Raw genomic sequence first — 27,087 nt, 5'->3', positions numbered from 1 at the left:
TTCGAGCCTAGGGATGAAATCGTAATTAATTAAAAATATAGGGAAAAATGGTAATTTTACCTAAGATGTGAAATGGAATGAATTGAATATGAATTGATGTTAAATTCATTCGTATAGATCCAGATAGATCAAAAACAGAGTTAGATCGTGGAAAAGAAAAAGTGTCAGATTAGTATATTTTGCGTAAACGAACAATTGTCAAGGTAAGTTCGTGTAACTAAATTGTGTATATTTATATGTTTGAATTTAATGTTGTATATGTGAATTGTATAAATTTTATATGTATGAAATTAATCACATATTCGATAATGCTCGATAAATAATAAGTCCTGTTTGGATAAATGAGATTCGATGGATACAGAGTTTTTGAATTGGTTGTGGTCCTGCATATGTTGCGGACACATCACAGCTCGAAAGAGCATCCCGTTATTAGCCCTCTCGAGCTTCCCGTTATATGGTTCCTGCGAGCTTCCCGTTAATAGCTCTTCGGAGCATCCCGATCGGTTGTGATCCTGCATGTGTTGTGGACACACCGTAGCTCTTATGAGTGTTTCGATATATGGCTATTAGTGAGCTTCCCAATTAAAGGCTATTTGTGAGCTTCCTGATTAATGGCTTTTCGGAGCTTCCCGATATAGCTCGCTTGAGCTTTCCGATATATGGCTATCCGGAGCTTCCTGAATATGGCTCTTATGAGCTTCCTGTTATACAGCCCAGATAAGCTTTTCGTAACATGGCTGACATGAGCTTCTCGTTATATGGCTCAAGAGAGAGCTTCCCATTTATGTACTCGTATAAGCATTCTCGAATATGAATTGACAATTTACAGCTTTGTACACTTCATGTGTACTACCCTTGTATCCATCGATATTTTAAATGATTTAACGGGTAAAGTTCTAATATGAGATGATATGAATTCAAGATGAATTATTATGAGAAATACTTGAAATACAAAGATATGTTATGTACATGTTCATGGACACTTGAAGTGATAAATACATGCATGTGGAGATTGAATATTAATGAGCTCATTAATGTTTCTTGGTATTTATGTCAATTACATGACTAACAAGCTTGATGAGGATATGTGTTTAGGCAATTGGCCAAATTGGTTTGAGCATGTTTATTTGCTTACCTTAAATGTGAATTAATCGGTAAGTTAATTTCCTGTTATACGAACTTACTAAGCATTAAATGCTTATTCTGTTTTATTTCCTTTGTTTTATAGTAACTCGGAAGCTCGTTAAGGTTGGAAGCTAGTTGGAGCCATATTACACTATCAATCGCCTTTTTTCGGTATATTTATTAAATCAACTTTGGTAAAATGACATGTATGTGGTAATTTGACCAATGTTGGCTTAAAAGTATTTTGTTGTGATTAGCCATTTGAATGGCTTATGTTTGATATATTTCGATATATATAAGTATATAGCCTTATTATGGTTAATATGCGTCTTGGTATAATTGATTGATGGTTAACTAAAAGGCAAATTGTAACATGGTTTGAGTGGGTATAGGTGGTACAAATATGAATATATATATGTAAGTGATCAATTTGTTAAGTATTGATACCTGGTTATATATGATGATATGATATGCATAAGACTTGGTTTTAGCTTAATTCAAATATTTTATATTGGTTTGGAAATGTATTTAAGTGTTATTGTAGGTAGAAGACAAATTTGGGTGAGAAATACAACTAGGAAATGAACTTATTTTGTCCATACAGGCGGAGGGCATGTGTCTCAGCCGTGTGTGACACACGACCTAGCACATGGGCGTGTATTTTGGCCATGTGTCCCCTGTATCTTAAAAATTTCAAAACAGATTGCTCAAAATTGATCACACGGCCTGGCACACGGGCGAGTGGCTTGGCCGTGTGACCCCTGCACCTATTTAATACAAATTTTCATGTTCACACGGCTTAACACACAAGCATGTTACTGGGCCGTGTGACCCAAGTCAGAAAGTTACACGGGTATGCACACAGGCTGGAACACGGCTGTGTGCCCTATTTCGAATATCCACATGGCCTGAGACACGGGCGTGTCTCTTGGCTGTGTGAACCACACGGCCTGACCACACACCCGTGTGCCAAGCCGTGTGATCAATTAGGAGTGTTAATACAGCTTGTCTATATTTGATCTGATTATTCCTCCGTAACCTTGTTCCGACGACGGATATGGGTTAGGAGTGTTACATATCAACACCGTTAAAATTCTCTAATTTCAAGTCCATTACAATGTCATTTTTTTTGTTACATGGATACCAAGCGAATATTTTTTCTAATTTCAGAATGAAACACCAATAAATTTAATAGAAGAATTTTAACGATGTTAATAGCTGGATCTAAAATTTTAAATTGAAAAGTAGAATAACTAAATTCCTAAAAATAAAATGTAAAATTAAATTCTATATATATATATAAAAGACTCTACAATTTATCCAAAAATAAATACTTAATCTATGACTAGCATGGGTGGGGAACCATATTAGTGGGAAACTTAAGAAAATTAAAACTAGTTTATAATATTCATTTAAATTAAAAATCTTAACTAATAAATAATAAATTGGATTAAGGTGAATTAAAAGAATCATTGCAGAGGTTGAACCATGGATTCATCTTCATCTTTTGTAATTTCTGATAATATTAGATATACTAAGACTACACAATACGTATACAATATAAAAAAGAATAACTTAAACACTATAAGATATAAGTGAATACATGAATTATTAGACCTATTTTTAACCAATTATTGGAACTTGGGTTCCAATCCCATTGGTATTAACCCTAACCCAATTCTTAGTGGACACGAAATTCTGAATAACAGATGCTTGATCTGATATTATCTAAGCATTCACATTAGAATTTTTCTCTCAATTGTTGATGCCGCCATCTCCCCATTGGTTCCAAACAACTCCGGCCACGAGCTTTTCCCTACATGTACAAGAATTTGTGCTAGAAGTAGTAATCTAATTGTTGGTAAATGTTTTTTTATCGCATTAAGTTAAAAGATGTTTTCACATTTGATCGCAATAAATAGTTGTTACAGTAAAATGATAGTCGATAACATCCCATTATGATAATTATTTAAATCCTATGAAACATTCCATTGTTAAATACCTTGGCATTCATCGGAGGCCATCTTTTTCTCTTCTTTTTGGTATTTGCTATACAGTCTTTCCAGCTTTTGCTTTGTTAATGATATTTGAATGGCAGATGGATATATAGTTGTTGGTATTTATAGGTGAAGATTGTTTACATTGTTGAAAAAACCATTCTTGATTTTAGAAATGAAAGATGAAAAACTCAGATTCGAAATAAATTTTCATGTTGCAAACCAAGCAAGCTCAGTTTTGGAGAGTAAAAAATTATGATTTTTTTTGAAGTTTTCATAAGAAAAAATTTCAAAATTTTTACAACAAATTTGTTAAAAGAATAAAAATTGGAGAAGACACAACTCACCTGATGCTCGGAGAGCGTTGGCGCCGGGAATGGCTCTTGGTGCTTGGTTGAAAGCTTTGGTGAGAGACCTTGATTGTCAAAAGTCTTGAGAGTAAGTGTTTCGAAAATGTCTTACAAGATGAATAACGGTAAGACATTTTACAAAAAGAAAAAAAACAAGAGTCATTTTACTTTGATTAGGAAAATCAATTACATTAACTAAAGATATTTTAGGCCAAACAAACATGGAAAACATGATAAATATTTTTGTAATTACTTTTACGACCCAAAGTTAGTTTGATTTAAAAAAAAAATTTGAATAAAATGATGAATAAATGATTCCAACTATTACAAATACCACTGGTTAATTAATTGTCCTCTCAAAATTGTTTTATGTTGAAAGATAAAATCACCCAATTCCAGAAAGAAAGGAAAATTGAGTTTGAAGAAAAGTATATCATTAAACTTGATAACCACCAATTTGGTTTCTCAATAAAATACTGTGTAGAGCAATAAAATTTGCCTTTTCAATCTTATTACATTGATTCCAAACACAAGGAGGTGAATTCAAAGGATTCCAATTTTAATAATGTACAATTGATTATGATTTAAAAATCTTCTATTTTTTATACTTATTTAACAATTGAAAGCATTTTTTATATTTATTTAAAAATTTTAAAACCATTATTTTGTTTCATTTTTTTCCATCACGTGGATTTCCACGTCTGCAATAAGGCCAATTGAAAGTGCTTATAATATCTTATTATTCGATCCGATCGTCAGGTCTGAACAATAGAATGTTATATTCGTTGTCGGGATAATTTTCGTCAAAATTACATAATTAAATCAAGAAATAATTAATCATGTCATTCACACAATTATATAACATAACGCACAATTTAAACGAGTCTAAATCGAGCTTATGAGTACCATTTCTGTTGTCTGAACATGAAATTGAACCAAATCGCAAAGTTTTTAAAAATTTGAAAACATGGATCGATACTTGACATATGGTATCGATACTCCCTTATAAGTATCGATACCAAATTCTTGTATTGATACTACTTCATCATATCCATTATCCCATTCATATTCAAACGTGGCGCGTTTTGTGCTGACTTGGCAAAATCGCTCCCCCAGGGGCGCGTTTTGCTCCGTGTTTTTCTAGGTTAGGGCTTTTTGCATGTTTAGTCCCTAGGATTTTTTGTTTAGGGTTTTTAGGGTTAGGGTTTTGTTAAAATAATTTAGGGTTTTGGGTTTTAAGAATTTTAAAAAATAAATCAGGATTTAGTGTTTTTTTTAAAAATAATTAAATTAGGGTTTAGGGGCTTTAAATAAATAAATTAAATCAGAGTTTAATGTTTTTAAGAAAATTAATTAAATAAGGGTTTAGTTTTTTTTTAAAATAACATTCTATTTAGGTTTAGGGTTTAAGAAAAATTATATTGACAATAAGGATTTTGTTTTTTTTTTCTACAGTAGTTCTTAAAAAAAATAATTTTGAGAATACCGTTCTGAACAAATAATTTGAAAAGCGCTTCAAGCAGGATGCACTGTTAGCAAAATTACTGAAACAAGCTCCACATGGACGCTCTTTTTCTACAGTAGTTCTTGAAAAAATAATTTTGAGAAGACGTTTCTGAACAGTTAGTGTCAAAAACGCTTCAAGCAGGATGCACTGTTAGCAAAATTACTGAAAAAAGCTCTCACGTGGACGCTCTTTTTCTACAGTAGTTCCTGAAAAATAATTTTGAGAAGATGTTTCTGAACAAATAGTGTCAAAAACGCTTCAAGCAGGATGCACTGTCAGCAAAATTACTAAAAAAAGCTCCCATGTGGATGCTCTTTTTCTACAGTATTTCCTAAAAAATAATTTTGAGAAGATGGTTCTGAATAAATAGTGTCACAAAAGCTTCAAGCAGGATGCACTATCAGCAAAATTACTAAAAAAAGCTCCCACGTGGACGCTCTTTTTCTACAGTAGTTCCTGAAAAAATTATTTTGAGAAGACTTTTCTAAACAAATAGTGTCAAAAACGCTTCAAATAGGATGCACTGTCAGCAAAATTGATGAAAAAGCTCCTATGTAGACGCTCTTTTTCTGCAGTAGTTCATGTTTGGCCTTAGACTATAAATAAGCCAAATTTCATTCTCAGGTTGCATAAGTTACAACAAGAAAAATTAGAGAGGCTAAGCAGAATAGAAATTGAAGATGAAAGAACGTATTAGTGTTGTTATTTACTATGATAGTGAGGTCCATAACACTGAGAACTGTATTTTTTTTATCAGAGAACACAACGCGACTAGTTTTTAACCAGACTATAAATTTGACAGAATTTTGTAAAAGAATTAGGCGTAAAATCTTCGGAACGATGCCAATGAGGGTTTCTTCTATTAAGTATCGATTTTGTCCTTCGATTTATCCCGTGACATATGACTCATTTGATATCAAAAGTAGTCGTAGCTTTGAGGCGATGGTGCAGACTCATCTCGCTAGTGGATTATCCTATCTTGAGTTATATGTACAATTTTCATCGCCAAATGAAACATTTGCGACTTCAACATCTACTGCTATTCGAGAGGAATACATGACCCCTACCCGATACTTCGTTAGTGGGAGAAAGAATACGGAAGTGCCCATATTTGGTGGCAGTATGAAATACATAACTCCTGTTCAACACTCGGTTAGTGGATGGCACATGCACATTGGTGGGTCGATGTTCGATGTTGGAAATACGTATTAAGGAATGTCATCAACTTCTAGTGGTTGGCAATCCACATCTGATTAGAGACATTATGAAACATCTACAAAAAGGGATGATGCACTCCCTAAGACGTCCACCGGTGAGGGGACTCCGTACGTTGTAGATGATGGTAGGTTCGATGATGAGTCCGATGTGGATCCACCTTGAGAGCCCGACCTCGATGATGTAGAAGTTGCATTATTTTCTAAACCAGAGCTTGTTTCATCCAAACCTGAATACGTTGAAGGGGGTTCAAATAAAGAATAAATTTCATAATTTAGGGCGTACTCGCCTCCAGCCCACATGCATGATGTCAATATATCGGCAGATGATGCGTTGGAGTTTCCAGATCTATCACACAGAAGGTGTGACCGTACAAGTTCGTCATTGGATTCAAGTGAATTGAAAGTTGGTAAGGAGTTTTCCAATAAGGATAGTTTTCTTGGTGTATTGAAACAACATAGTATCAATCACGGGGTTAACTACAGTGTGGTTAAATCCAAATTTGAGAAGTTCGAGGCCAAGTGTGTAGTACAAGATGGTACATGTTCATGGAAAATCATGGCTTCTTTTAGGAAAAAGACAAGCTTGTGGAAGATAAAAAAGTACAAAGGTTCACATACCTGTGTTGTCAGTACAGTATCACCGGGTGTTTAGGGTTTTTGAATAATAATGTTATTACTTAATGTTGCATTATTTAACGTACTTCGTTGACATGTGTTTCACAAGATCATCCCAAAATAGATTCAGGTATGATAGCTAGCTTAATACTACCGATGTTGAAGGCGGATCCCAGAACTTCTGTGTTGGTCTTAATTGCTAATATTCGTAGCCAATTGAGGTACATGCCCTCTTACTGTAAGGCTTGGATAGCTAAGCAGAAGGCGTTGAAAAAGATGTACAGTGGGTGGGACGCTTCATATAATGAGATGTGGCAATGGTGTCAGGTGCTGGAGAGGTACGTCCCAGGTTGCATAATAGACCTTGAAACGGTCCCTGAGTGCTACAAAGATCAATTGCTCCATGGATGTCAAGTGTTCAAACGTCTGTTCTAGAGCTTTAAACAATGCTAGGACGCATTTGTGTACTATAAGCTATTGGTACAAATTGACGGTACATTTATGTATGGTAGATATACCCATCGGCTATTGCTAGCTGTGGCATAGGATGATGGTGGGAGAATCCTTTCAATTGCGTTTGCAATAACACCGGGGGAGTCAGATGATGACTGAAATTTCTTTCTTTCTAGGTTAAGGAGGCATGTATGCCCCCAACATGATATCTATGTTATATCAGACCAGGGCATTGGAATACTTACCGTAATTGAGTGACAGAGAAGCCTATGGGATCGCACACACCATCAGTATTATCTAAGGCACGTTGCGTCCAACTACTACGAGTAATAACTGTCTATCACTGAACGACGACAAGTGACCAACATGGGTATTTTATTTCTATTAATATAATTTCGCTTGTAATATTCAATTTATTTTGAATGGAATAGTGGTATGTAATTTTCGCTATCAACTTATATTAGCAAGGTACGAGATCAATAAGGATAGTTTTCATGAGATGTTGGGGATTTTGTGTTCAGTTAACGATCAAGGCGCAGACTACCTCTGTAACATACCTTTCGGACAGTGGACACAAGTATACGATGGTGGCCTATGGTATGGTCATATGACCACAAACCTAGCTGAATGCATAAATTTTATTCTAAAAGGAACACGCCATTTACAGGTAATCTCAGCTGTCGAGAGACATATTTTCATTTGGTGGCACTATTTCCAAAGCGAGCAGCGAGTTATAAAGGCTAAATGCAGGGATGCCATGTATGGCTTCAGAAGGTATTGCAAGAAATAATAGAACGAAGGCACGAGCCAACACCATGCACAGTGTGTCACGATCGCGATAACCTATGGTTTCGTGTGACAGAGTTTGACAGATAGAACCAATGCATTACCGGCGGACAATACTGTGTACACCTGAGAAATAGGACTTGCGACTGTGGGATGTTTGACGTACTTCGTTTAGATCCTATGAGATATATCGACGAAGTGTACAAAATAGAATACGTATTCCCACCGATCCCAGATAAACGTAAGTGACCGTCTGTATCGCTTGCTCTGTTTAAGTTGTTACTAGATAGAGAGTTGTGTCGCAAACCAAAAGTTCGACCTTTCTCGAGTAGAATACGTAATAATATGGGTATCCGGGAAAAAACGCACCAACAAAAGTTGTGCTAATGGTGTAGGAACCCAGGTCATACAATTCGATCGTGTCCAAACTAAAATAGTTGATAATTGTTGTAATGAAACTATGTTGCATTATTTCTATTGCCTTATTCAAAAGAACTTCTATTTTATTAAAAATATAAAAAAATTTACTATTAAAATATTAAAAACAATATTTATTTTATTAAATAAAACAATATAAAAATAGTTTGTACAAATATATTAAAAAAATTAATATATGTCCCGGTCGGAATCAATGCTACATGGGGGTGGTCGATGATTACAAGCTGGATTCCTCCTTAGTTCAGCTTTCGGCGGGGGTTATGGTTGCTCCGATTGTGGGTGTTGGGAGGATGACCCACCTTGATAGAATAAAGAATGTGGAGGTGTTTGCATCACCCACGGCAAAGGTGTTTGAATCCCATAAGGCAATGATGATTGGTAATGAGATGAGCTCCCCGACGGTGCTTTGTGCAATCTCTCCGGTGACAATGGCCTATATATCGTCAGTTCAGTCAAAGTTCTTGGGAAAGGAGATGCACCGGATCATACATTCCAACCTGGCATAAGACTGGGAAAAGGAAACATATAAGGGTTAGGATACATATAAGGGCTAGGATACGCATCTAGCATAACTTAAAGGGGTTGTGGTGTGGGTGTCGTCGGTTGAGGCGTTGGGCCTAGTGATTGTGTGGGTGCTGTTGATGGGCCCGTGCCGACATCCCTTTTCCTTGGATTTAAAAGATCTTGTCATTTCTTTTTGACACGGATTTGTCAACGCCTCTGCTCTTCTGATAGCAAATATGCCTTGCCATGGATCCTAAATCATGACATGTAATTTGGCGCGCACGCTAACTCTAAAACCATGACGGATTCGCGAGTAGGTATATAATCATACCAATTTTCCTAAATTTTGATATATTCCGATAAGAAAATTGACCAATTCATATTCGTTTGCTGTAAGTCAATTTTGTTCTTTTTATCGAGCACCTTAGGTGCTTCAAGAATCGGTTGTTAGAATCCAAATTGCCACAACACGCTATTCGTCTGGTGCATCTCGACAGTAGCATAGTTTCCCAATGGGACCTTAACATGCCAAATGTTCAGATTTTGAAAGATTTCATTCAGAATTACTGCCCAAATTGCCGGATCCTCGTATAGTGTCCATTGAAACTATATGAACGTGATAAAAATATTAGTTATATACATAATACTAAATACTAAATATGAAATGATTATTTTATGTAGATATATTTTACTTAATACTTACTTGCACTTCCGACCGTTGGTCTAATAGAAGCCGTATATCTTCAAGAACGGTAGGTATTACAACATAACTCGCCGGATGGTTCCACCTAATTAAATAAATTTTTAGCATACAATTTTATTTTAAATCTATGTAATAATTATAAAATCAAATAAAAATTTTACCTCGTTATGAGTGGGAATGTATATGGGTGGTTCACTCGAGGAAGTAAAAATGGAAAGCGAAATCGAGCTCATGATTGTAGTAGTGATAGGCAACCTCTGATTTTGGCTTTATTTGGTGGCGTCGCCTGCACATCTCCCAGTACAATGGTGCCAATATAGCAGACCCCCAACTAAATTTGCCAACTTCTCTAAAATCAGCAAGTTTCAACAGCCACCTTAGATGTACGAGGTTTCGTGACAAGTCCAACATCAAATAACCTCTAATCATCTCAAGGATATATGCCTGAGCTTATTGTATTCTTTCTACTTCAGTCGAATCATTCCTCGGCTCCAGGAATGTGTCTCGTAACCAGCCCATCTCGATCCGACCTCCATAAATATTATCCAGAATCGCACCCAAAAGATCGTAGCATATGGCTCCCCAATCAGCAGATTGAATGAACTCGGTGAGTGCGAACCTATCCATCAGCAATCCTAATTGTAACTGCATGTCCTCCAAAGTGATAGTACACTCTTCGCATGGAAGATGGAATGTGTGCGTCTCGGGTCTCCCCCTCTCTATTAACGCACTGATGAGTTTCGGGTCTAACTTGCATCCCTGGCCTATAGTGGCCACGTGCCAAAAACCCGCTTCCCTTAAGTAATTTTCTATCAACGGTGATGAAGGATTAGACATATTACGAATATAACATTGTAACACCCGATCTATAGATTGTTATAAAAAATTATAAAATACAAATGAATTAAAATTACATAAATGAAAAAAATATTAAATAATATTCAAAAATTAAAATTAACCCTTACCATTTTCATTTGTTCGACGAAGATATGTTTATGATCGAGGCAAATTAATTCCACAGCCATTGCTAACACAATCAAATATTTTTGAAATTAAAAGAAAATAATTAATTAAAGAGAGCTTTGAGAAATTTAAGGAGAAATTTGAGAGCTTTGAGAAATTTAGGGAGAAATTTGAGAATTTTTTGCCAAAATTTGAAGAAATATTGTGTGAAATAATAGGAGAGGGTTTTATACTTATTTTGACCGTTGGACCCTCAATGGTCAAAAAATAAAATAGCCATTGGGGAAAAAACACGGAGCAAAACGCGCCCTTAGGGAGCAATTTTGCCACGTCAACAAAGCGTGTCCACATCAATGCGTTTTGCTGACATGGCAAAATCGCTCCCCAAGAGGCGCATTTTGCTGAAATTTCACCCTAAAACGCTCTTACGTAGATGCGTTTTGTCAAAATCAGCCATTTTTGGTAAATAATACAAAAATTAACCCATTTCCATAAATATACTTAGAAATGGACCTTAATAGGTAAATTAGTCCTTTTCATCATATTTATATAAAGTCCACTATAGAGAAAGCAAATAAAATACAATGGCCTACAACTACCACCTTTCTTTTTCTTAATTTAGAGTGAAGTGGGGCTAACCCTACTATTTTTTTTCCCTTTTTACTTTCTTCACTTTGCTGCAAAATTCAAGCAGTTCCCTCTTTTTTCCAATTAATTTATAAATTGAATAATGAATCAATGTATAAAAGCAAAGTCCACTATGGAGTCCATGAACTAAATTCATAGCTTTACCAAACCATGAATATGGCTAATTGCCTTGTAAGCCTTACTTATTTATTATTTTCTTTTTATTCCCCTTCAACTCACTATGTTGTATTTAAACAAATCCTTAACCTATTTTTGTAGTTAAATAAGCCCTTAACTTATGAGTTTTACTCATAAAATCCCTTTATTTTAATATTAAAGTAAATATATTTTACCCAAAGTAAAGCTATTTAAAAATATATAAACTAATTCACATTTTGTGTTGATGTGAATTTGATGAGAATAGTTTATTAAATAAAAAATTGTAAAATTTCTTGGGATTGCTTATATACATGATTTTCTTAACTACTCTTTTAAAATTTCGATTACTTTTTAGATTTTATGTTGATGTTAAAGTGTATATAATTTTTTGAAATTCAAAAAATTAAGATAAGAGCTTGAAATTCAAAGTAACAGCAGAATGATTACCTGGATTGAGAGAATTATCGGATATTGGTACTGTACAAGCCCAACTATGCCCAGGCCCAAGCAAATAAGCAGGCCCAAACACTAGACCCAACCCACTAAACCTAGCCCACACAAAAACAAAATAACAGAAACCCTAGGAGCCTATTTGCTTCAAAGATACCAGACATCACCCACGCACAAAGAACCCCGCGATACACGCCTCTTCAACGGCCGCCAAACCTGCGAAAAAATAGCATACATCGCAGCAATAATAGTAACAAACACTACATCAAAGAGAGGGGGAACAAAACAGAATAGGAAAATCGGAATAGATTTCTTTTGATTATGTATTTTTTCTTTTCCATTTCGGCTATTTAAAGCCGTGAAAAATCTGTAAATTGGGGGAAAATGGGTAAAAGGGGATTTTGGAGTGTAAAAAAGTACCAAAATAGAGAGAAATACAGAGGAAATTTATTTTTTCGAAGGTTTTGTTTCTACTTTGAAGTGTTCATCGTTTCTTTTTATTTACATATTTCTTTTTTTATTTTCTTTTATTTTTTCATTTTATTTTACCTGAAATAACAAGAAAAGAAGGGAAAAACACTTACCTATTCGCCGAGGTCGTCGTGCCACCACCATCTCCGCCATCATTGGAGCTTTGGGTGGGGAGGCTGATGAACGGCGGCGCAAGGATGCTAGGGTCGAAACCCTAGCAGAGCAAAAGGGGCAGCATTCTTTTTTTGTTTTAAAATGGGCTATCAAATTTTTTTAAAAGGGAAATTTTGTTTTTATTGAAACTACAAAACGGCGCCGTTTTAAATGGCCGGACCAGCAGTGACCCGACCCGAGGGAGGATCCGCTGTTGTTTTTAATGGTAGAATTGCGCATTTAGCCCCTGCTTTTTGTGATGCGTTTCAATTAAACTCATTTTGTTTTTTTTTAAATTAGCCGCGAATTTCATTTCTGTTTCAACTTGGTCCCTTGCTGCGTAGCGTTATGGAAGGTGGGAATAATTTCCCTTTTGGTCCTCCATTATTGCTTGCGCATTCAAGTTGATCTTTTTTAATTTATTTCAAATCTGCCCCACTTTTTTCCGTTTTATTTCAATTGAGTCCATTTTTTTCAGTTATTTCTATTTTTTTTTGCTATTATCATTGTACCATTATTTATTATTATCATATTATTTACTATCATTTTTTATAATTATTTCTAAACTTATACATGCATTTTTATATAGTATATATATACATATTTCTTTATATAATATATATGTGTTCTTAAGCTTTAGAACATGCATGCATACATTTTCATTCATGCGTTTTAAAATTTTTTTATATATGTTTTTTTATTTTTTTAACCTTCACATACATTATATTTTATACATACATACTTTTTTTATATTTTTATTTTACTTTCCTAATTTTTTTAACTTTATACTTTATATATATATATATGCATATACGTATATAATTTAACATTAAGGTATGTGTTCCATGTTGTATATTAACATTATGTCATTTCTTTTAAACAAGAAGATATATTTTGGTTTTGTCAAAACATCAAAATCATTTTCTCTTGGTTCAAAGGTTTTTTTTGAATAAAAGTAATATTCGAAGTTTGAGATTTTCGAGGAAAATTGAGCCTTAACATATTGGGTTCTGATTTTTTTTGTTAATCTTAAATAACCGAGGATATTCTTTATTCAAAATGCATGAGTATAAAAATCATTTTTGGGAACTTAACTTGTTGTGTCCTAACGCATTAGGTGTGGCATGTTACTTTCTCAAAATGAAGATTTTCACATAAAATAAAAGTGATATTCAAAGTTCAGGGATTATGAGGAATTGTACCCTAACGTATTGGGACTCGATTTCTTTACATGACTTGAACAATTGATTATCCTTTTTTAAATTTCATCATTTGAGTTTATTTTAAAATCTTTTTAACCTTCGACACTAAGACATTAAATGATCAATTTGGTACCGATTTTGGGCGTTACGAGGGTGCTAACCCTTCCCGGACTCGTTTTCTCAAAATTCGTAGACCAAAATAATTTTTAAGGTGAGCCGATCACATCTTAATAAAGGATCGGTGGCGACTCCAGTTTTATTTTTAAAGTCGACAACTGAAATTTTTGTTTTCAAAAAAACGGTTTCGACAGGTACGATGAAACCTTAAGACTCGTCAAAAACAGGATTATAATGAGCTTTAATTTTTTTCAGCTCATCAACATTGAGATTAGTCTGAAATTTAGAACCCAACCTACCTTGAATACTTTCATCCCCAATAAGATTAAATGATGCTCCTGCATGTTTCGAATTAATTCACCATCATTAGAAGGAATCTGATTCGGTAATATAGCCATTGAACCCTTCTTAAAATTAATATTACCATCCATGCCCACAGGCCATTTGCCCAATGACTTATCCAAGGAAGCTTTAGAAATCTGCCAACTCCATCTAAGCCCTCATTCCTTAAATTTTCCTTAGAACCCGATCCACTAACTAAGCCCACACCCAAACCACTCTTATGGCCTGCATTGAAAGATGACCCAAAACCAACATTAGTAGCAACCCTAACTACCGAATCCCTTGGAATATCAGCTTCTTTCTTATTTGTTTTTTCCCCTAAAAAAACTTCAGCAGAAAACTTTCCATCACCGATTAAATCTTTCTCCCCCATCAGCGCTGCAAACCAAGATCCTTGTTGCTGTTTCGTTTGTTTCGACTTATTATCTGCCGGAATCTACTTCTTTCCTCTCTGTGATGTTTTTCTTTTTACCAGCATCCACGACCCAAAAACTGGCTCTTTCTCACCATTTTTGGAAACAAAAGGTTTGTCGTCTGATCTACCTTCCTTAGGAATAGCCATCTCGATCTCCGGATAACCACAAGGCCCCGCCAAGTTCTGTTCGACCGCAACTGACGGGCATGTTTCTTTAACGTGTCCATATTTGCCACAGGCGAAGCATACCGTCGAAAATGAAACACCCCTAACCCTTATCTATGGCCAGAATAGGGTTATAGAGCATTACCGGGGTTTACAAATTAATTTACAAACATTTCATTTCATCAAGCATTCGTATTTATAACCAATCGAAATCAAAACATTAATGAGCTAACTTTGGCCAATTTAACTTATACATGCCATTATAACCAGAATCAAATCTTCCAAAATTACCGATAGAACCAATGGATAGTGTGATATATCTCCGGCAAGCTTCCAATAATCATTTCAATGCATCTAATAATTATATATATTACCAAAAATAATTCAATTCCAATTATAAAATACATATTTATATAATATTCATCACCAAATAACATTTACTTTAATTAAAATTATACGGAATATAGTTCATACGAACTTTCCATTAAATTACGAAATACCAAAATTAGGGACATTTTGATAATTTTCTATTTTTCTCAATTTCCACCCAATCTTAATCTAAATTAATATTTCATTCAATTTATTAATTTAAATAAAAAACAATTCATTTCCATGCAATTTGGTCACTTTTTGACATTTTACAAAATTACCCTTAAAATTTTACTTTTATTCAATTTAGTCTCGAACCTAAAACATGCAAATTAGCCATTTTAATGGAAACTCATGCTAGTAGAATAATCATATATTTTCCTCCTCCCCTCTCCTTTACACATCCTTAATGTATATAACATGCTTATATGTAACATTATCTATAATTTCACTATTTATTTATATGTTCATTCAAAGTTGTCCACTTGAGTCATAGTCACTAATTTATTTATATCTTGAGATACGGAACTCCGAATTAAGATCTGCCAAATTTTTATAAAACTAGATTCACATATCTTCTTACCATAAAATTTTCAGAATTTATGGTTTAGCCAATAATTACAGTTTATTCTTTAAAAATCATCCCTATTCTGCTGTCTAACAGTTTCGACCCTTCTTCACTAAAAATCAATTATCCCCTCGTACAGGATTCGGATGATGTTCCCATTTATTTCTATTGAAAATAGACTCATTAAGAATTTGAAACATATAAATTATAACCCACAATTATTTTTATACAATTCTTAATGATTTTCCAAATTCAGAATAGGGGAACCCGAATTCATTCTGACCCTGTCTCTCAAAATTTATTATATCTCATGATTTACAATTCCATTACTTACACCATTTCTTCTATGAGAAACTAGACTCAATAATATTTAATTTCATATTTTTTCATCCTATAATTCGATTTTCACAATTTATGGTGATTTTCAAAGTTAACCTCTGCTGCTGTCTAAAACTATTTTAGTGCAAGATGTTGATTACTAAGTTTATAACTCCCTTATTCCCTTTCTCTATAATATTTCCTATCACTTTCTCTTATTTCCTTCACTAATATAAGAAAAACATAAGACCTTATATAAGAAAACTTTACTATAACATCATTTCTCCACTTTTCAATAATATCAAACTTAAAAATATATTGGAATCTTGATGTTCTTACCTTGTCCTTTAACTTGATTTTCTCTCTCCTCCAGCTTCTATTACTTGAATCTAACTTAATATTCTAGCTCCCCATAGTCTTCTTGTTATCTTTCTCTCTTGATGGCTATAGAAATTCTTTTCATTTCTAGGTGAAAATGATAAATTTTTGGTGGGAGGACCAAATTGTAAAGAAAGCAAAACTTTCTTTCTTTCTCTCTTCTTCTCACGTTGATGCATGGAAAAATGGTGGGATGGTGGCTTTTCATCTTTCTTTCCACATATATATATACTAAATAAAATAATAAAATATCATTAAAAAAATCAAATCAAAATATTATAAACTAATATTTATTTAATTATCTAAAATATCACCAACATCATCATTGCCTTCTAGATTTCTCTCTCTTTCTAATTGACCATTTTGCCCTTTATGATCTTTTAAAATACCATCCTTGAGTCATCACTCAATTTGGTAAAATTACGATTTAGTCCCTCATAATTCTTCACTTATTCAATTTGGTCCTAATTCATCTATTTTTCCTTAGTTTCTAGATCATTCCACCCTTAAAATATTTGCACTATTGATCCTTCAACTTTTTCATATTTATACTTTAACCCTTCAAATTTTAAGTATTTACTCCTAGGCAACAAAACTTTTCTTACTTTTGCGATTTAATCCTTTCTTGAATTAATATATCATAATATACTTTCCAATGTTGCCATAACTCAAAATTTCCCTTTTTGTCAGTTTATTTCCTTATTTTACTATACCAAAGATAATATCTTACTGTAGAAATTTTCAAGATATTACAGGAATGGCTTCATATTCGACTCTCTGAACGGCTCCCCATCAACAATCACTTGAGAAATCAATGAATTTTCCAGGTTAATATAAACAGTCAAACGAGCAAACCTACCTCTGGTCTGATTGTCGGTCTGAAAGTCGAGTTTAACCATTTTTCCGATGAGGCCCCCAATGGCTTCAATTATTTTCCATTTGTAGAGATAAACTGATAGATTCGGTAGACGAATCCAGGCCAAAACTATACTGGGGTAGGGTTGTGAAGGACTAAAATGTCTAGTCCATGGCTGAACGATCAAGTATTGTCCATATACAACCCAAGGACCCTGCGTCAAAGATCTTTTATAATCTACAACATCCTGAAATTTGACTAAAAAATAGCCATTATCAATGTCCATTAATCGGATAGAATTAGCTTGTTTCCAAAGAAAATGATACGATTATACAGGGTGTTGTAACCAATGTTACGCCCTACTAATTTAACAACAACAGTTAACTCCATTTCTCTAAATAAAATCTCCTTAATACGATCAGAAAAAGTAATGGTCGGAACGCCATCGATAAGGGTCGTATTCACATCTCCTTCGAGTAACTCAAAATAATTCTCACATCCCACATTAGGAGCAGATAGATCCAAGGCAGATTCACCAGATTTGCCCCCAAAAAGTTTATCTTTCCATGAAAAAACCGATTGAGATTCTGGAACCCTGGTCATCGTAGTGTCTTCATCAAAACATGATCTTTGAATCTCACTTTTTTAATATTACGATCATATTCAGGATGAGGATCACCGTCCCCATTGTTGCCGGAAAGTTGCAAAGAAGAGAGCATTTGGAATATAAATATTTTCTATTTTCAACCATATTACTAAATTGTTAAAAACAATAAAATTATAAAATAAATATAAGCAAACATAAAATAGAGATGGTCAAATTTTGTGAATAGACCTTATACTTTGAGTAAGTTGTAGATTTAGTATTTGTACTTTAATTTGATCAATGTTAGTCCCTATAATTATCGAATTGGTTAATTTAGTCCAAGTACTTTTTGAGTATTTAAGTCATGACCAAATGATAGTTGCTAAATCTATTCGGTTCAATTACGCTATTAATTTTGTATTATGTAAAGTTGTAGATTTAATCTATATTATTCAATTAGATCGTTTTTGTCACTATAGTTTTCAATCTTAATGCAAACAATAGTTGTTAAATTTATTAGCTAGTTTTTTTTTTGTGAGTATGTGAAAATAATAAGTTGATATGACATTATACATGTTATAATATGGTTGTCATATCAATCTTAAAAAAAGCATAAGTTAACGAATTTGATAGCTTCAATTTGATCACGACTAACATTTTAATTTTAAAATGACTAAATTTATAATTTATGCATAGTACAAAAACTATTAGCAGAATTTAACCAATATTATATTTTATTTATGAAGCAAATATAGAAATATAATTAATGATGGAACAGAGATTGGATTTATATTTTAAATTCACATGTGGATAATGGTTTTATTTTCCTGTGAAAAAGTAATTGTTTTATATTTTGAGGAGTTTAAGAAAAAGAATTAATTAATTGCGAAATGATTGTGATATTTTTAAGAAGTTTGATAATAATTATTTTATTTGAAAGAGTTATACCCTAGAAATAAATTATTTTTTTGCTTTTAAGTTGTTTTTTAATTTAGGAAATTAGATTGTTTTGGAAGGAGAGTGGAAAAATGTGTTTAGTTGAAAGTGTTTTTCTTGCAAATTACAGGAAAAAATAAAATGCCGTTTTTTAGGTAAGTTTTAAGCTGTTCTTTTTAATATAATTAAATTTTTAGTTAGATAGTTAAATATTAGTAGTTTTATCCTTTTAAGTATTAGGTTGATTCCTCTCCACACACATTTTTATTTTTATTAATTATGTTTTAAATTTTAAATTTTAACATATTAGCTCATTTGGTTAAATGGTTAAATAATAATTTCATCCTTTAGACCTAGGTTTAATTTTCCTCTTTTAAATATATTTAATTTTATTTCATGTTGTTTTAAATTTTTTATTTTAATTAATAAATATATTGTTTTCAAAAAAATTTATTTCATCTTTTAATTAATAACTCATTTATTCATAAAATCAAATAATTATTAAAAATATGATTATTTTTACTAAATATAATTTTATATGTGTAATATTCATTTTCAATCCATAAAATGAGTGTAGTAAATTTTAGTATTATATATTTTTGTATATGTATTTAAAATATTTCACATATAAATATAATGATATTTGAAGTAATTAATTAAAATATATCATATATAAAAATATTTGAAATATCATACCCTCAATGTAGATGAAAAACAATGATATTTGAAATATTTTACATATAAAAATAATCATTATATTTGAAATAATTATTTCATTCTACAATATTAGAAATCACCGTACCCACAATATAGGTCGGAAAATAAATATTTGACATGTAAATACTATATATAAAGAAAAATATATCAAAAAATTAGTTGATGTTTATAATATATATAAATGAATTATTAATTTCAAATATTTTTAACATAATGATATATGTCAAATACATATATATTTATTATATAATTACATATTTATTATTTATTTTAAGAATAAAATAGTTATTAATTAAAATATGAATTAAAAATAAAAATTGAAAATAATATAATTATTAATTAAAAATAAAAAAACTTAAAATAACATGAAATAAAAATTACAAATGTGTTTGAAAGAGGAAAATAGGATTTGAGTCTAAAGGATGAAATCATTATTATTTAACCATTTAACCAAATGAGCTTAAATGTTTAAAACATTAATTAAAAAATGTGAGTGGGAGAGAAATCGAACCTAAGACTTAAAGAATAAAATTATTAATATTTAACTATCTAATCAAAAAATTAACTATATTAAAAATTCAGAAAATACAACTTAACTCTCTCTCCAAAAGCGTGTTTTTTCCCTAAATTAAAATAAAAGACTTAAAAACCTAGTTACGCCTAAATGGATTTCAAGAATGCAAAACTTTCCCATATTATGAATGAAACCATCCGAATACTATCATCGCTTATTTATTAAACACAATAAAAACAATTTCAAATTAAAAAAATAAATTTAACAATATTGAAATTAACGAAATTTAGATTTCCGTCTTATTATTACTGCTTAGGCGGTAGACATATACTTGTCGTCGAAGCGGATTAGAGAGACATCTATTTGTGAAAAATAAATTTTTAAACAAATGCAATACGAGATAATTAATAAAAATATTATTTTTAAATGAAAATATCGAATACAATCAGAATGAAAGAGTTGAGAGACTTGATAGAATTTAAGAGAGTTGAGAAAGTTTGGGAGAATTGAGAGAAGAATGCGAATGAAAAAAAAATAGAATTTGGTAAAAAAACTCATTGTTGGAATTTTAATTTTTGTTTACTTTTGGCACGACAACGTTTAAAAAAAACAATTGTTTTTTGACCATAGAGGGAAAGCGCATCGAACGAATCACGTTTTCCTAGAGAAAGTTCACCTAGCTGATGCACTCTCCATTTATCTCTTAAAATTAACCTATTTCCCTAATTAATTTTAAAATCGTCTTAAAGTTCTAATTAATTAAAAAAACGTCCTTTAGCCTAATTTAGGGTGGGTTTGGATAGGCGATTGAGTGCGGTGCGGTGCGTTTAGCTTACTTTTTGTCTCACGTTACAGTGTCGTTACAGTATCTAATCTCACTACCACCGCTGTTTTTACACTAACCGCAGCTAAACGCACCGCCCATCCAAACTCATCCTTAGTCTAAAGTATCTGTAAACAAACAATTATGGCTATAGATTTATTTATTTAATTGGATCACAGCTCATTTTACAAGTTCCGTTAGCAGTGCTGAAGTTCTTTCATCTTTATTGAAATTAAAGTATTTCAAGTTAAAGCCTTCCCCTTTTCATCTTCATCTCACATTTTCACTCTTGCTCTCCTCTTTTCTATTTGCTTTCACTTTCACTTTCACTTTCACTTACTTTCTTCTGATTCAAATCCTTCATCTCTGCAACTTTCTTCACTTGACTTTACGCACTATTCTTTTCCATTGTTTGCAATTATTTAGTTTTCATCTTCCTTTAAACCTTTCTTTGTAAAACAAAAAACAAAGAAGGAAAAAAAAAACATGGCTATGGTGGGTGAAGCTTTTCTCTCTGCTTCCATTGAGGTGCTGCTTGATAGGATTGTTTCTGGAGATGTTCTGCGGCTTATCCAAGGAAAGAAACTTGAAGCTGTGCTGCTGAAGAAACTGAAGCCAACCTTGATGTCGGTGAAAGCAGTGTTGGATGATGCTGAAAATAAGCAGATTACCAACCTAAATGTCAAAAGTTGGACTGATGAGCTCAAAGATGCTGTTTATGATGCCGAGGACCTCCTGGATGAAATCTCTACTGAAGCTCTTCGGAACAAGATCGAATCCGAATATCAAACTACTGCTATGAAGCAGGTTAGTAGCTTTTTCTCTTCTTTCAATCCTTTCAAAGATGGGATGCAGTCAAAGCTGGAGGAGATCCTTGGGAGACTAGACTATCTACTCAAGCAAAAACAGATTCTGGGTCTGAAAGAAAACTATAAAGGAGAAAAGGCATTTCAAAGAACGCCCGCAACTTCTTTGGTGGACGAGTCTGATGTTTGTGGCAGAGATGATGAAAAAGAAGAAATAATGAAGTTGTTGGATCCTCAAAATCTGTCTGAAAATCAGATAGATGTGATTCCCATTGTGGGTATGGGCGGGCTTGGCAAAACCACCCTTGCCCAATTGATCTACAACGACCCCAGAGTGGATAAATGGTTTGACCGCAAAGCATGGGTGTGTGTTTCAGAGGAATTTGATGCTTTCAAGGTAACCAAAACCATTCTTGAAGAGATCAAATGTAGCTGTGATGGAAACCAGAACTTAAATAAGCTTCAACTTAAACTCAAAGAGCAGCTGTCGGGAAAGAAATATCTAATCATTTTGGATGATGTTTGGAACAAGAATTATTTTCATTGGAAAGAGCTTGCAAGTCCCTTCACTTCTGGGGCCAAGAATAGCAAGATTATTGTAACAACACGTGATGAAAACGTTGCAGCAATCATGAGGAACGTTCCAACTTATCGTTTAGATGTGTTATCAGATGATGATTGTTGGAAGTTATTTGCAAAGCATGCATTTGATGGTTCAAGCCCCACCAAGCATCCAGATCTGACGGCAATCGGGGAAGCAATTGTTAAAAGATGTGGCGGTCTCCCTTTGGCTGCAAAAGCTCTTGGAGGCCTTCTGCGTTGCAAACTAGATGCTGATGAGTGGAAGAAAATTTTACATAGCAATTTTTGGGACATTCCAAATGATGCAACTAATATTCTTCCAGCGTTAACATTGAGTTACCATTATCTTCCTTCCCATTTGAAGCGATGTTTTGCTTATTGTTCAATTTTCCCTAAAGATTACGAATTTGAAAAGGAAGAACTTATTCAATTATGGATGGCTGAAGGTCTTTTAGAGCTTCCCAAAGACAATGGAGATCTGGAAGAACGGGGTACCGAGTACTTCAAAGATTTAAGATTGAGGTCATTCTTTCAACAATCTAAAGGAATGAAATCTTGTTTTGTCATGCATGATCTAATTAGTGACTTGGCTAAATCTGTAACCGGAGAGTTCATTTGCAGATTGGAAGGTAGTGGTGGTGGTTCTTGTGTAATGACCGAAAGGACCCGTCATTTGTCAAATGTCCAAGAACGATATGATGTGCGGCAAAAATTTCAAAGTTTAGCTAAAGCAAAGGGTCTACGTACTTTCTTAATTACAAAGTCTGGCTGGTACTTCTCAATTGTCAGTGATGTGCTAATGCATGATTTGATGGTGAAATCAAGCTTACGAGTGCTTTCATTGGCTGAGTATACAAATATAAAAAATTTGCCAGAAGACATTGGTAATTTGAAGCATCTACGAAATTTGAATCTCTCAAGAACTAAAATTAAAAGGTTGCCAAACTCTTTGTGTACATTGTATAATTTGCAAGCATTAAAATTGCGTGGATGCAGCGACCTTGATGAGTTGCCGAGAGACATGGAAAGATTGATCAACATGCTATATCTTGATATCAGGGGAACAAAGTTAGCAAGGATGCCAGAAGGAATGGGTAAGTTGAAAGATCTTCGAATGGTAACAAATTTTGTTTTAGGCTATCAAACTGGATCAAGCATTAATGAGTTGGGAAAGCTCAAGCATCTACGTGGAAGACTTTCCATTTCGGGACTAAAAACTGTTGCATGTGCCATGGATGCCAAAGATGCCAATTTGAAGGATAAGGTGGACCTTAAAATGTTGAAGTTGAGATGGGGTAAAGATGATGATATTGATGGTGATTCAAGGCATCATCGAGAAGTACTTAAACAACTACAGCCTCATACAAATTTGGAGCATCTTGTTATTAGGAGTTATAAAGACATAATATTTCCGGAATGGGTGGGGCATCCTTCCTTCTCAAATATGGTATCTTTGGGGTTACATGATTGTAAATTTTGCATATCCTTACCACCGCTTGGGCAGTTATCATCTTTGAAATCTCTCTCCATTTCCGGTTTGAGTGGAGTGTTAATAGTTGGTGATGAGTTCTACGGGACTGGACAAGCTTCAACTAAACCATTTCAATCACTTGAAATGCTAAGGTTTGAGAATATGGCCGAGTGGGAGGAATGGTATTGTCGGAGTGATGAAGCTTTCCCTCTTCTACAAGAGCTATGCATTAGAGATTGTCCAAAACTAACTAAGTCTCTTCCCAAACACCTCCCTTGTTTAAAGAAACTGGAGATTGAAGATTGTGAGAAGCTTGGAGGCTTGCTTCCAACGGCACCAAGCATTTTGGAACTTGAGTTAAAGAAATGCCAAGCATTGCAGTTGGAGCCATTGGCTTGTGGGCTTCGGGAGTTGCGCATTAGAATTTCGAATATGGATGATTCCGTATTGGAACAAATGTTGCAACAATGCACACTTCTTGAAAAGCTACGTTTGGACTTTTGTTCAGAAATTAGATCCCTTACTGAAGTTAGGGTGCCCATCAAGCTGAAGCGATTTAGCATCTCTTTCTGTGAAAACTTGGATTATTCTGATATCTTCTTGTATGCATCCCTTGAATCCTTGGAAATAGGGAGTGGTAAATGTTATGGACTGGAATCTTTCCCATTAGGATCGTTTCCTATGGTAAAGTGTGTTAGGATTTCGAGATGTGAAGACTTGAAGTTTATTAGTGCTGCTTCAGAGGGCGCTCACCACCAGCATCTCAATTCTTTGGAGATATATTTTTGCCAAAAGTTGATATCTTTTCAAATTGAAGATGGATTAGCTGTCACCAATTTGACCCGACTTAAGCTTGTATGTTGCGGAAGTTTAAAGTCATTGCCAGAGCAAATGCACTCCGTCTTTCCATCCCTTGAGTATTTGGAAATAGTAATTTGTCCAGAAATAGAGAGGGTTCCAAAAGAGGGTTTGCCCTCAAAATTAAAAGAAATTAGAATCGGAGGAAGTGATAAACTAATTGAGAGCTTGATTAGGAAAAGGGAATGGAGTTTGCGTACACTCCCTTCTCTTACAAATCTCGAGATCTGGGGTTCAGAAGTAGAGATGGAGTGTTTTCCAGATGAACATCTGCTTCCCTCTTCTCTTTCATCTCTCTGGATCCGGTTTCTTCCAAATCTAAAGAGTTTGGAGTATAAGGGGTTTCAACACCTCACCTCTCTTTGCGATTTGTGTATCTACAGCTGTCCCAAGCTCCAATCCATGCCCCCAAACATGCTTCCTCCCTCTCTTTCTCGTTTGTCCATTTGCGGATGTCCTTTGCTGGAGAAACGTTGTAAAAAGGAGGAAGGCAAAGATTGGGCCAACATTTCCCACATCCCTGTCATTGAAATTGATGGTGAGGTCATTATATAGAAGGGGCAGTGACTGAGAAAACAAATGTTCTGACGCAGGTATTTCCATTCATTTTTTACTTTCATGACAAATGTATTTAAAAAAAAAAAAAGAATTAGATCTGCGAAATATGTTTAACTTAAGGAAACATGTTTTGAATTGCATGATTGTCATCCAAATTAAGGTTTTCTGTTTGGACATTAATTGGATCATTTAGAATCCAAAGGTAATTAAGGTTATTATTATTATGCTTTTAAGGAAAGTTGGGATCATAAATGTGGGTGATTGGATCATTTCCAATCGCAGCTTTGCGTTAATGAGCTTAAACTTGGTTGTAAAATGTAAAGGCGTTTTTAGTTGAATCATTTTGGCTTTCAACTACTGCCCATGTTTACTCGCACCTTATTTTATTTCTCTTAAATGTTTTTGAGCACGCTCTTTACAGATACCATGTTCCAAATATTCCTTTGTGAGATCTTCCATTCTAAAAATGACTTCCTTCCCACAAATGATGAATTCAGACGCCAGTCTCAAATTTCTGAAGACTTGCTAGCCCCTTCTGCCTGTGCATTTTGTGTATTATTCTAAGCTAAAATGTTGAAGAGGAGAAGCTGTAGTTTTTGAATAGAGGAAAACCTGGTAAACTTTTTTATTTCCAGCGTAAATTTTATCTTTCAATAATTGATTATCATTCATAGTTGACATTGTGTTCATATTCACAATCATCTCTCTGTTAACTTCTAACATTATCCTGTGTTTCATGTGAATTTGGACATTTGAGAAGGCAACATGGAAATTAAGGATGTGAGCAGTTGCCATCAATAAGACACGGGACTTGGTTGATTTTTTTTGAATATCAATAGCAGATTTGTTCATGCAGAACCTCATGGCTTAAAAATTTTGAAGGATGATCTTAAGGTAATCAACTTTTCACATTATCCTCTACTTCATGTGAATTTTGATATTTAGTATGTTCTTCTTGTGAATTTAAATGATAATAGAAAGGTTGACTTGTGCAATTTTCCTTTTTAGCTTGGAAGAGAATGAATAACTTCATCACATAGGTTTTTTCAAGATTATCCGCCATGAAAATTTCAACCGGTATTCCACTGGCTTCAGCAAGAGGTTGAATGTGTCTGTAACAAGTTGGTTGAAATTTTGGATTGTGAAAGCAACATGGAGGATGATCTTACATTCTTTTTACCGGTCAATGATTGGGACATCAATTTCGTTTTCGTTGGAACAATAAGAGGTCAATAACAATCACCATCCACCATCTGAAGGTCATGCTGGTGCGAACAAATCCTTCTTATATTACTGTGATTCGAATGTGAATGTCAAATACGAATAAGTGTTTAATCACGAGAAAAAGGAGGAAGATAATCCATTTCTAACACATTGCGTATTGCAGAAATTGAAACTGAAATGCTTATGTGATTGAACACGAAGGTGGGTTATGGTTGCATACAAAAGTTTAGTTACAATTTCATTCATTTCCCTATTTAATAGTTAATTTCTTGTAAACTTTTGCCTAAATTCGTCTCCATAAATTACTGTACTTGTTTGGAGCTTTTAATAACATAGTCAAATGTGAGTTTTGGATGTGGATTTGTATGTTATATTCAAGTTTTTATTTTCATTTATTATTTATGTTATTCTAATAACAATAAATAAATTGTTATAATTACATATAAACTTTATATGTATTAAATTGGTTTTGAATAATAAGAAAATTTGAAGATGTCTTTTAAAATTTAACCATTTTAATTGGTTAAAATAATACTTTTGTTTTTGAATAACATATGCAGTTTTACCTTTTGCTTTTCCATATATAAAGCTAAATTCTTTTCTTTAATTCACTTTACACGATTAATTTTAATTTTAGGGTCTATTTGTTTATATGTAAAAATTATACGGACAGTGTTTTCTATTTTTCCTATACTTGTTTTACGGAAAACAATTTGGTCAATGAAAATTGATGTTTATTAATTACTTAAACTTATATATTTTTA

At 33.4% G+C, this 27,087-nt stretch overlaps 1 protein-coding gene across 2 annotated transcripts; it reads left to right on the top strand.

Annotated features, from left to right (window-relative positions):
- The first annotated feature begins 21,083 nt into the window (after positions 1–21,083).
- LOC105770942 (putative disease resistance RPP13-like protein 1) lies at positions 21,084–26,677 on the top strand. Of its 2 annotated transcripts, none has more exons than XM_052631601.1 (4): positions 21,084–25,134; positions 25,597–25,714; positions 25,860–25,993; positions 26,108–26,677. In XM_052631601.1, exon 1 carries the CDS (start codon positions 21,311–21,313, stop codon positions 25,094–25,096), a length of 3,786 nt encoding a protein of 1,261 aa, XP_052487561.1. In that variant the 5' UTR covers positions 21,084–21,310; the 3' UTR covers positions 25,097–25,134; positions 25,597–25,714; positions 25,860–25,993; positions 26,108–26,677. The 2 variants fall into 2 exon arrangements, with proteins under 2 accessions (XP_052487561.1, XP_052487560.1); XM_052631600.1 differs by having other exon boundaries at positions 21,085–25,134; positions 25,521–25,714.
- The last annotated feature ends 410 nt before the right edge of the window (positions 26,678–27,087 follow it).

This window comes from Gossypium raimondii, chromosome 5, assembly GCF_025698545.1.
Source record: "Gossypium raimondii isolate GPD5lz chromosome 5, ASM2569854v1, whole genome shotgun sequence".
Lineage (NCBI taxonomy): Eukaryota > Viridiplantae > Streptophyta > Magnoliopsida > Malvales > Malvaceae > Gossypium > Gossypium raimondii.
The sequence above is the reverse complement of the archived record's forward strand: the minus strand, read 5'-3'. Positions and strand labels throughout refer to the sequence as shown.

Excerpts from the sequence above, each read along its gene's own strand:
- LOC105770942 (XM_052631601.1), top strand. The coding sequence starts at position 21,311 with ATGGCTATGGTGGGTGAAGCTTTTCTCTCTGCTTCCATTGAGGTGCTG.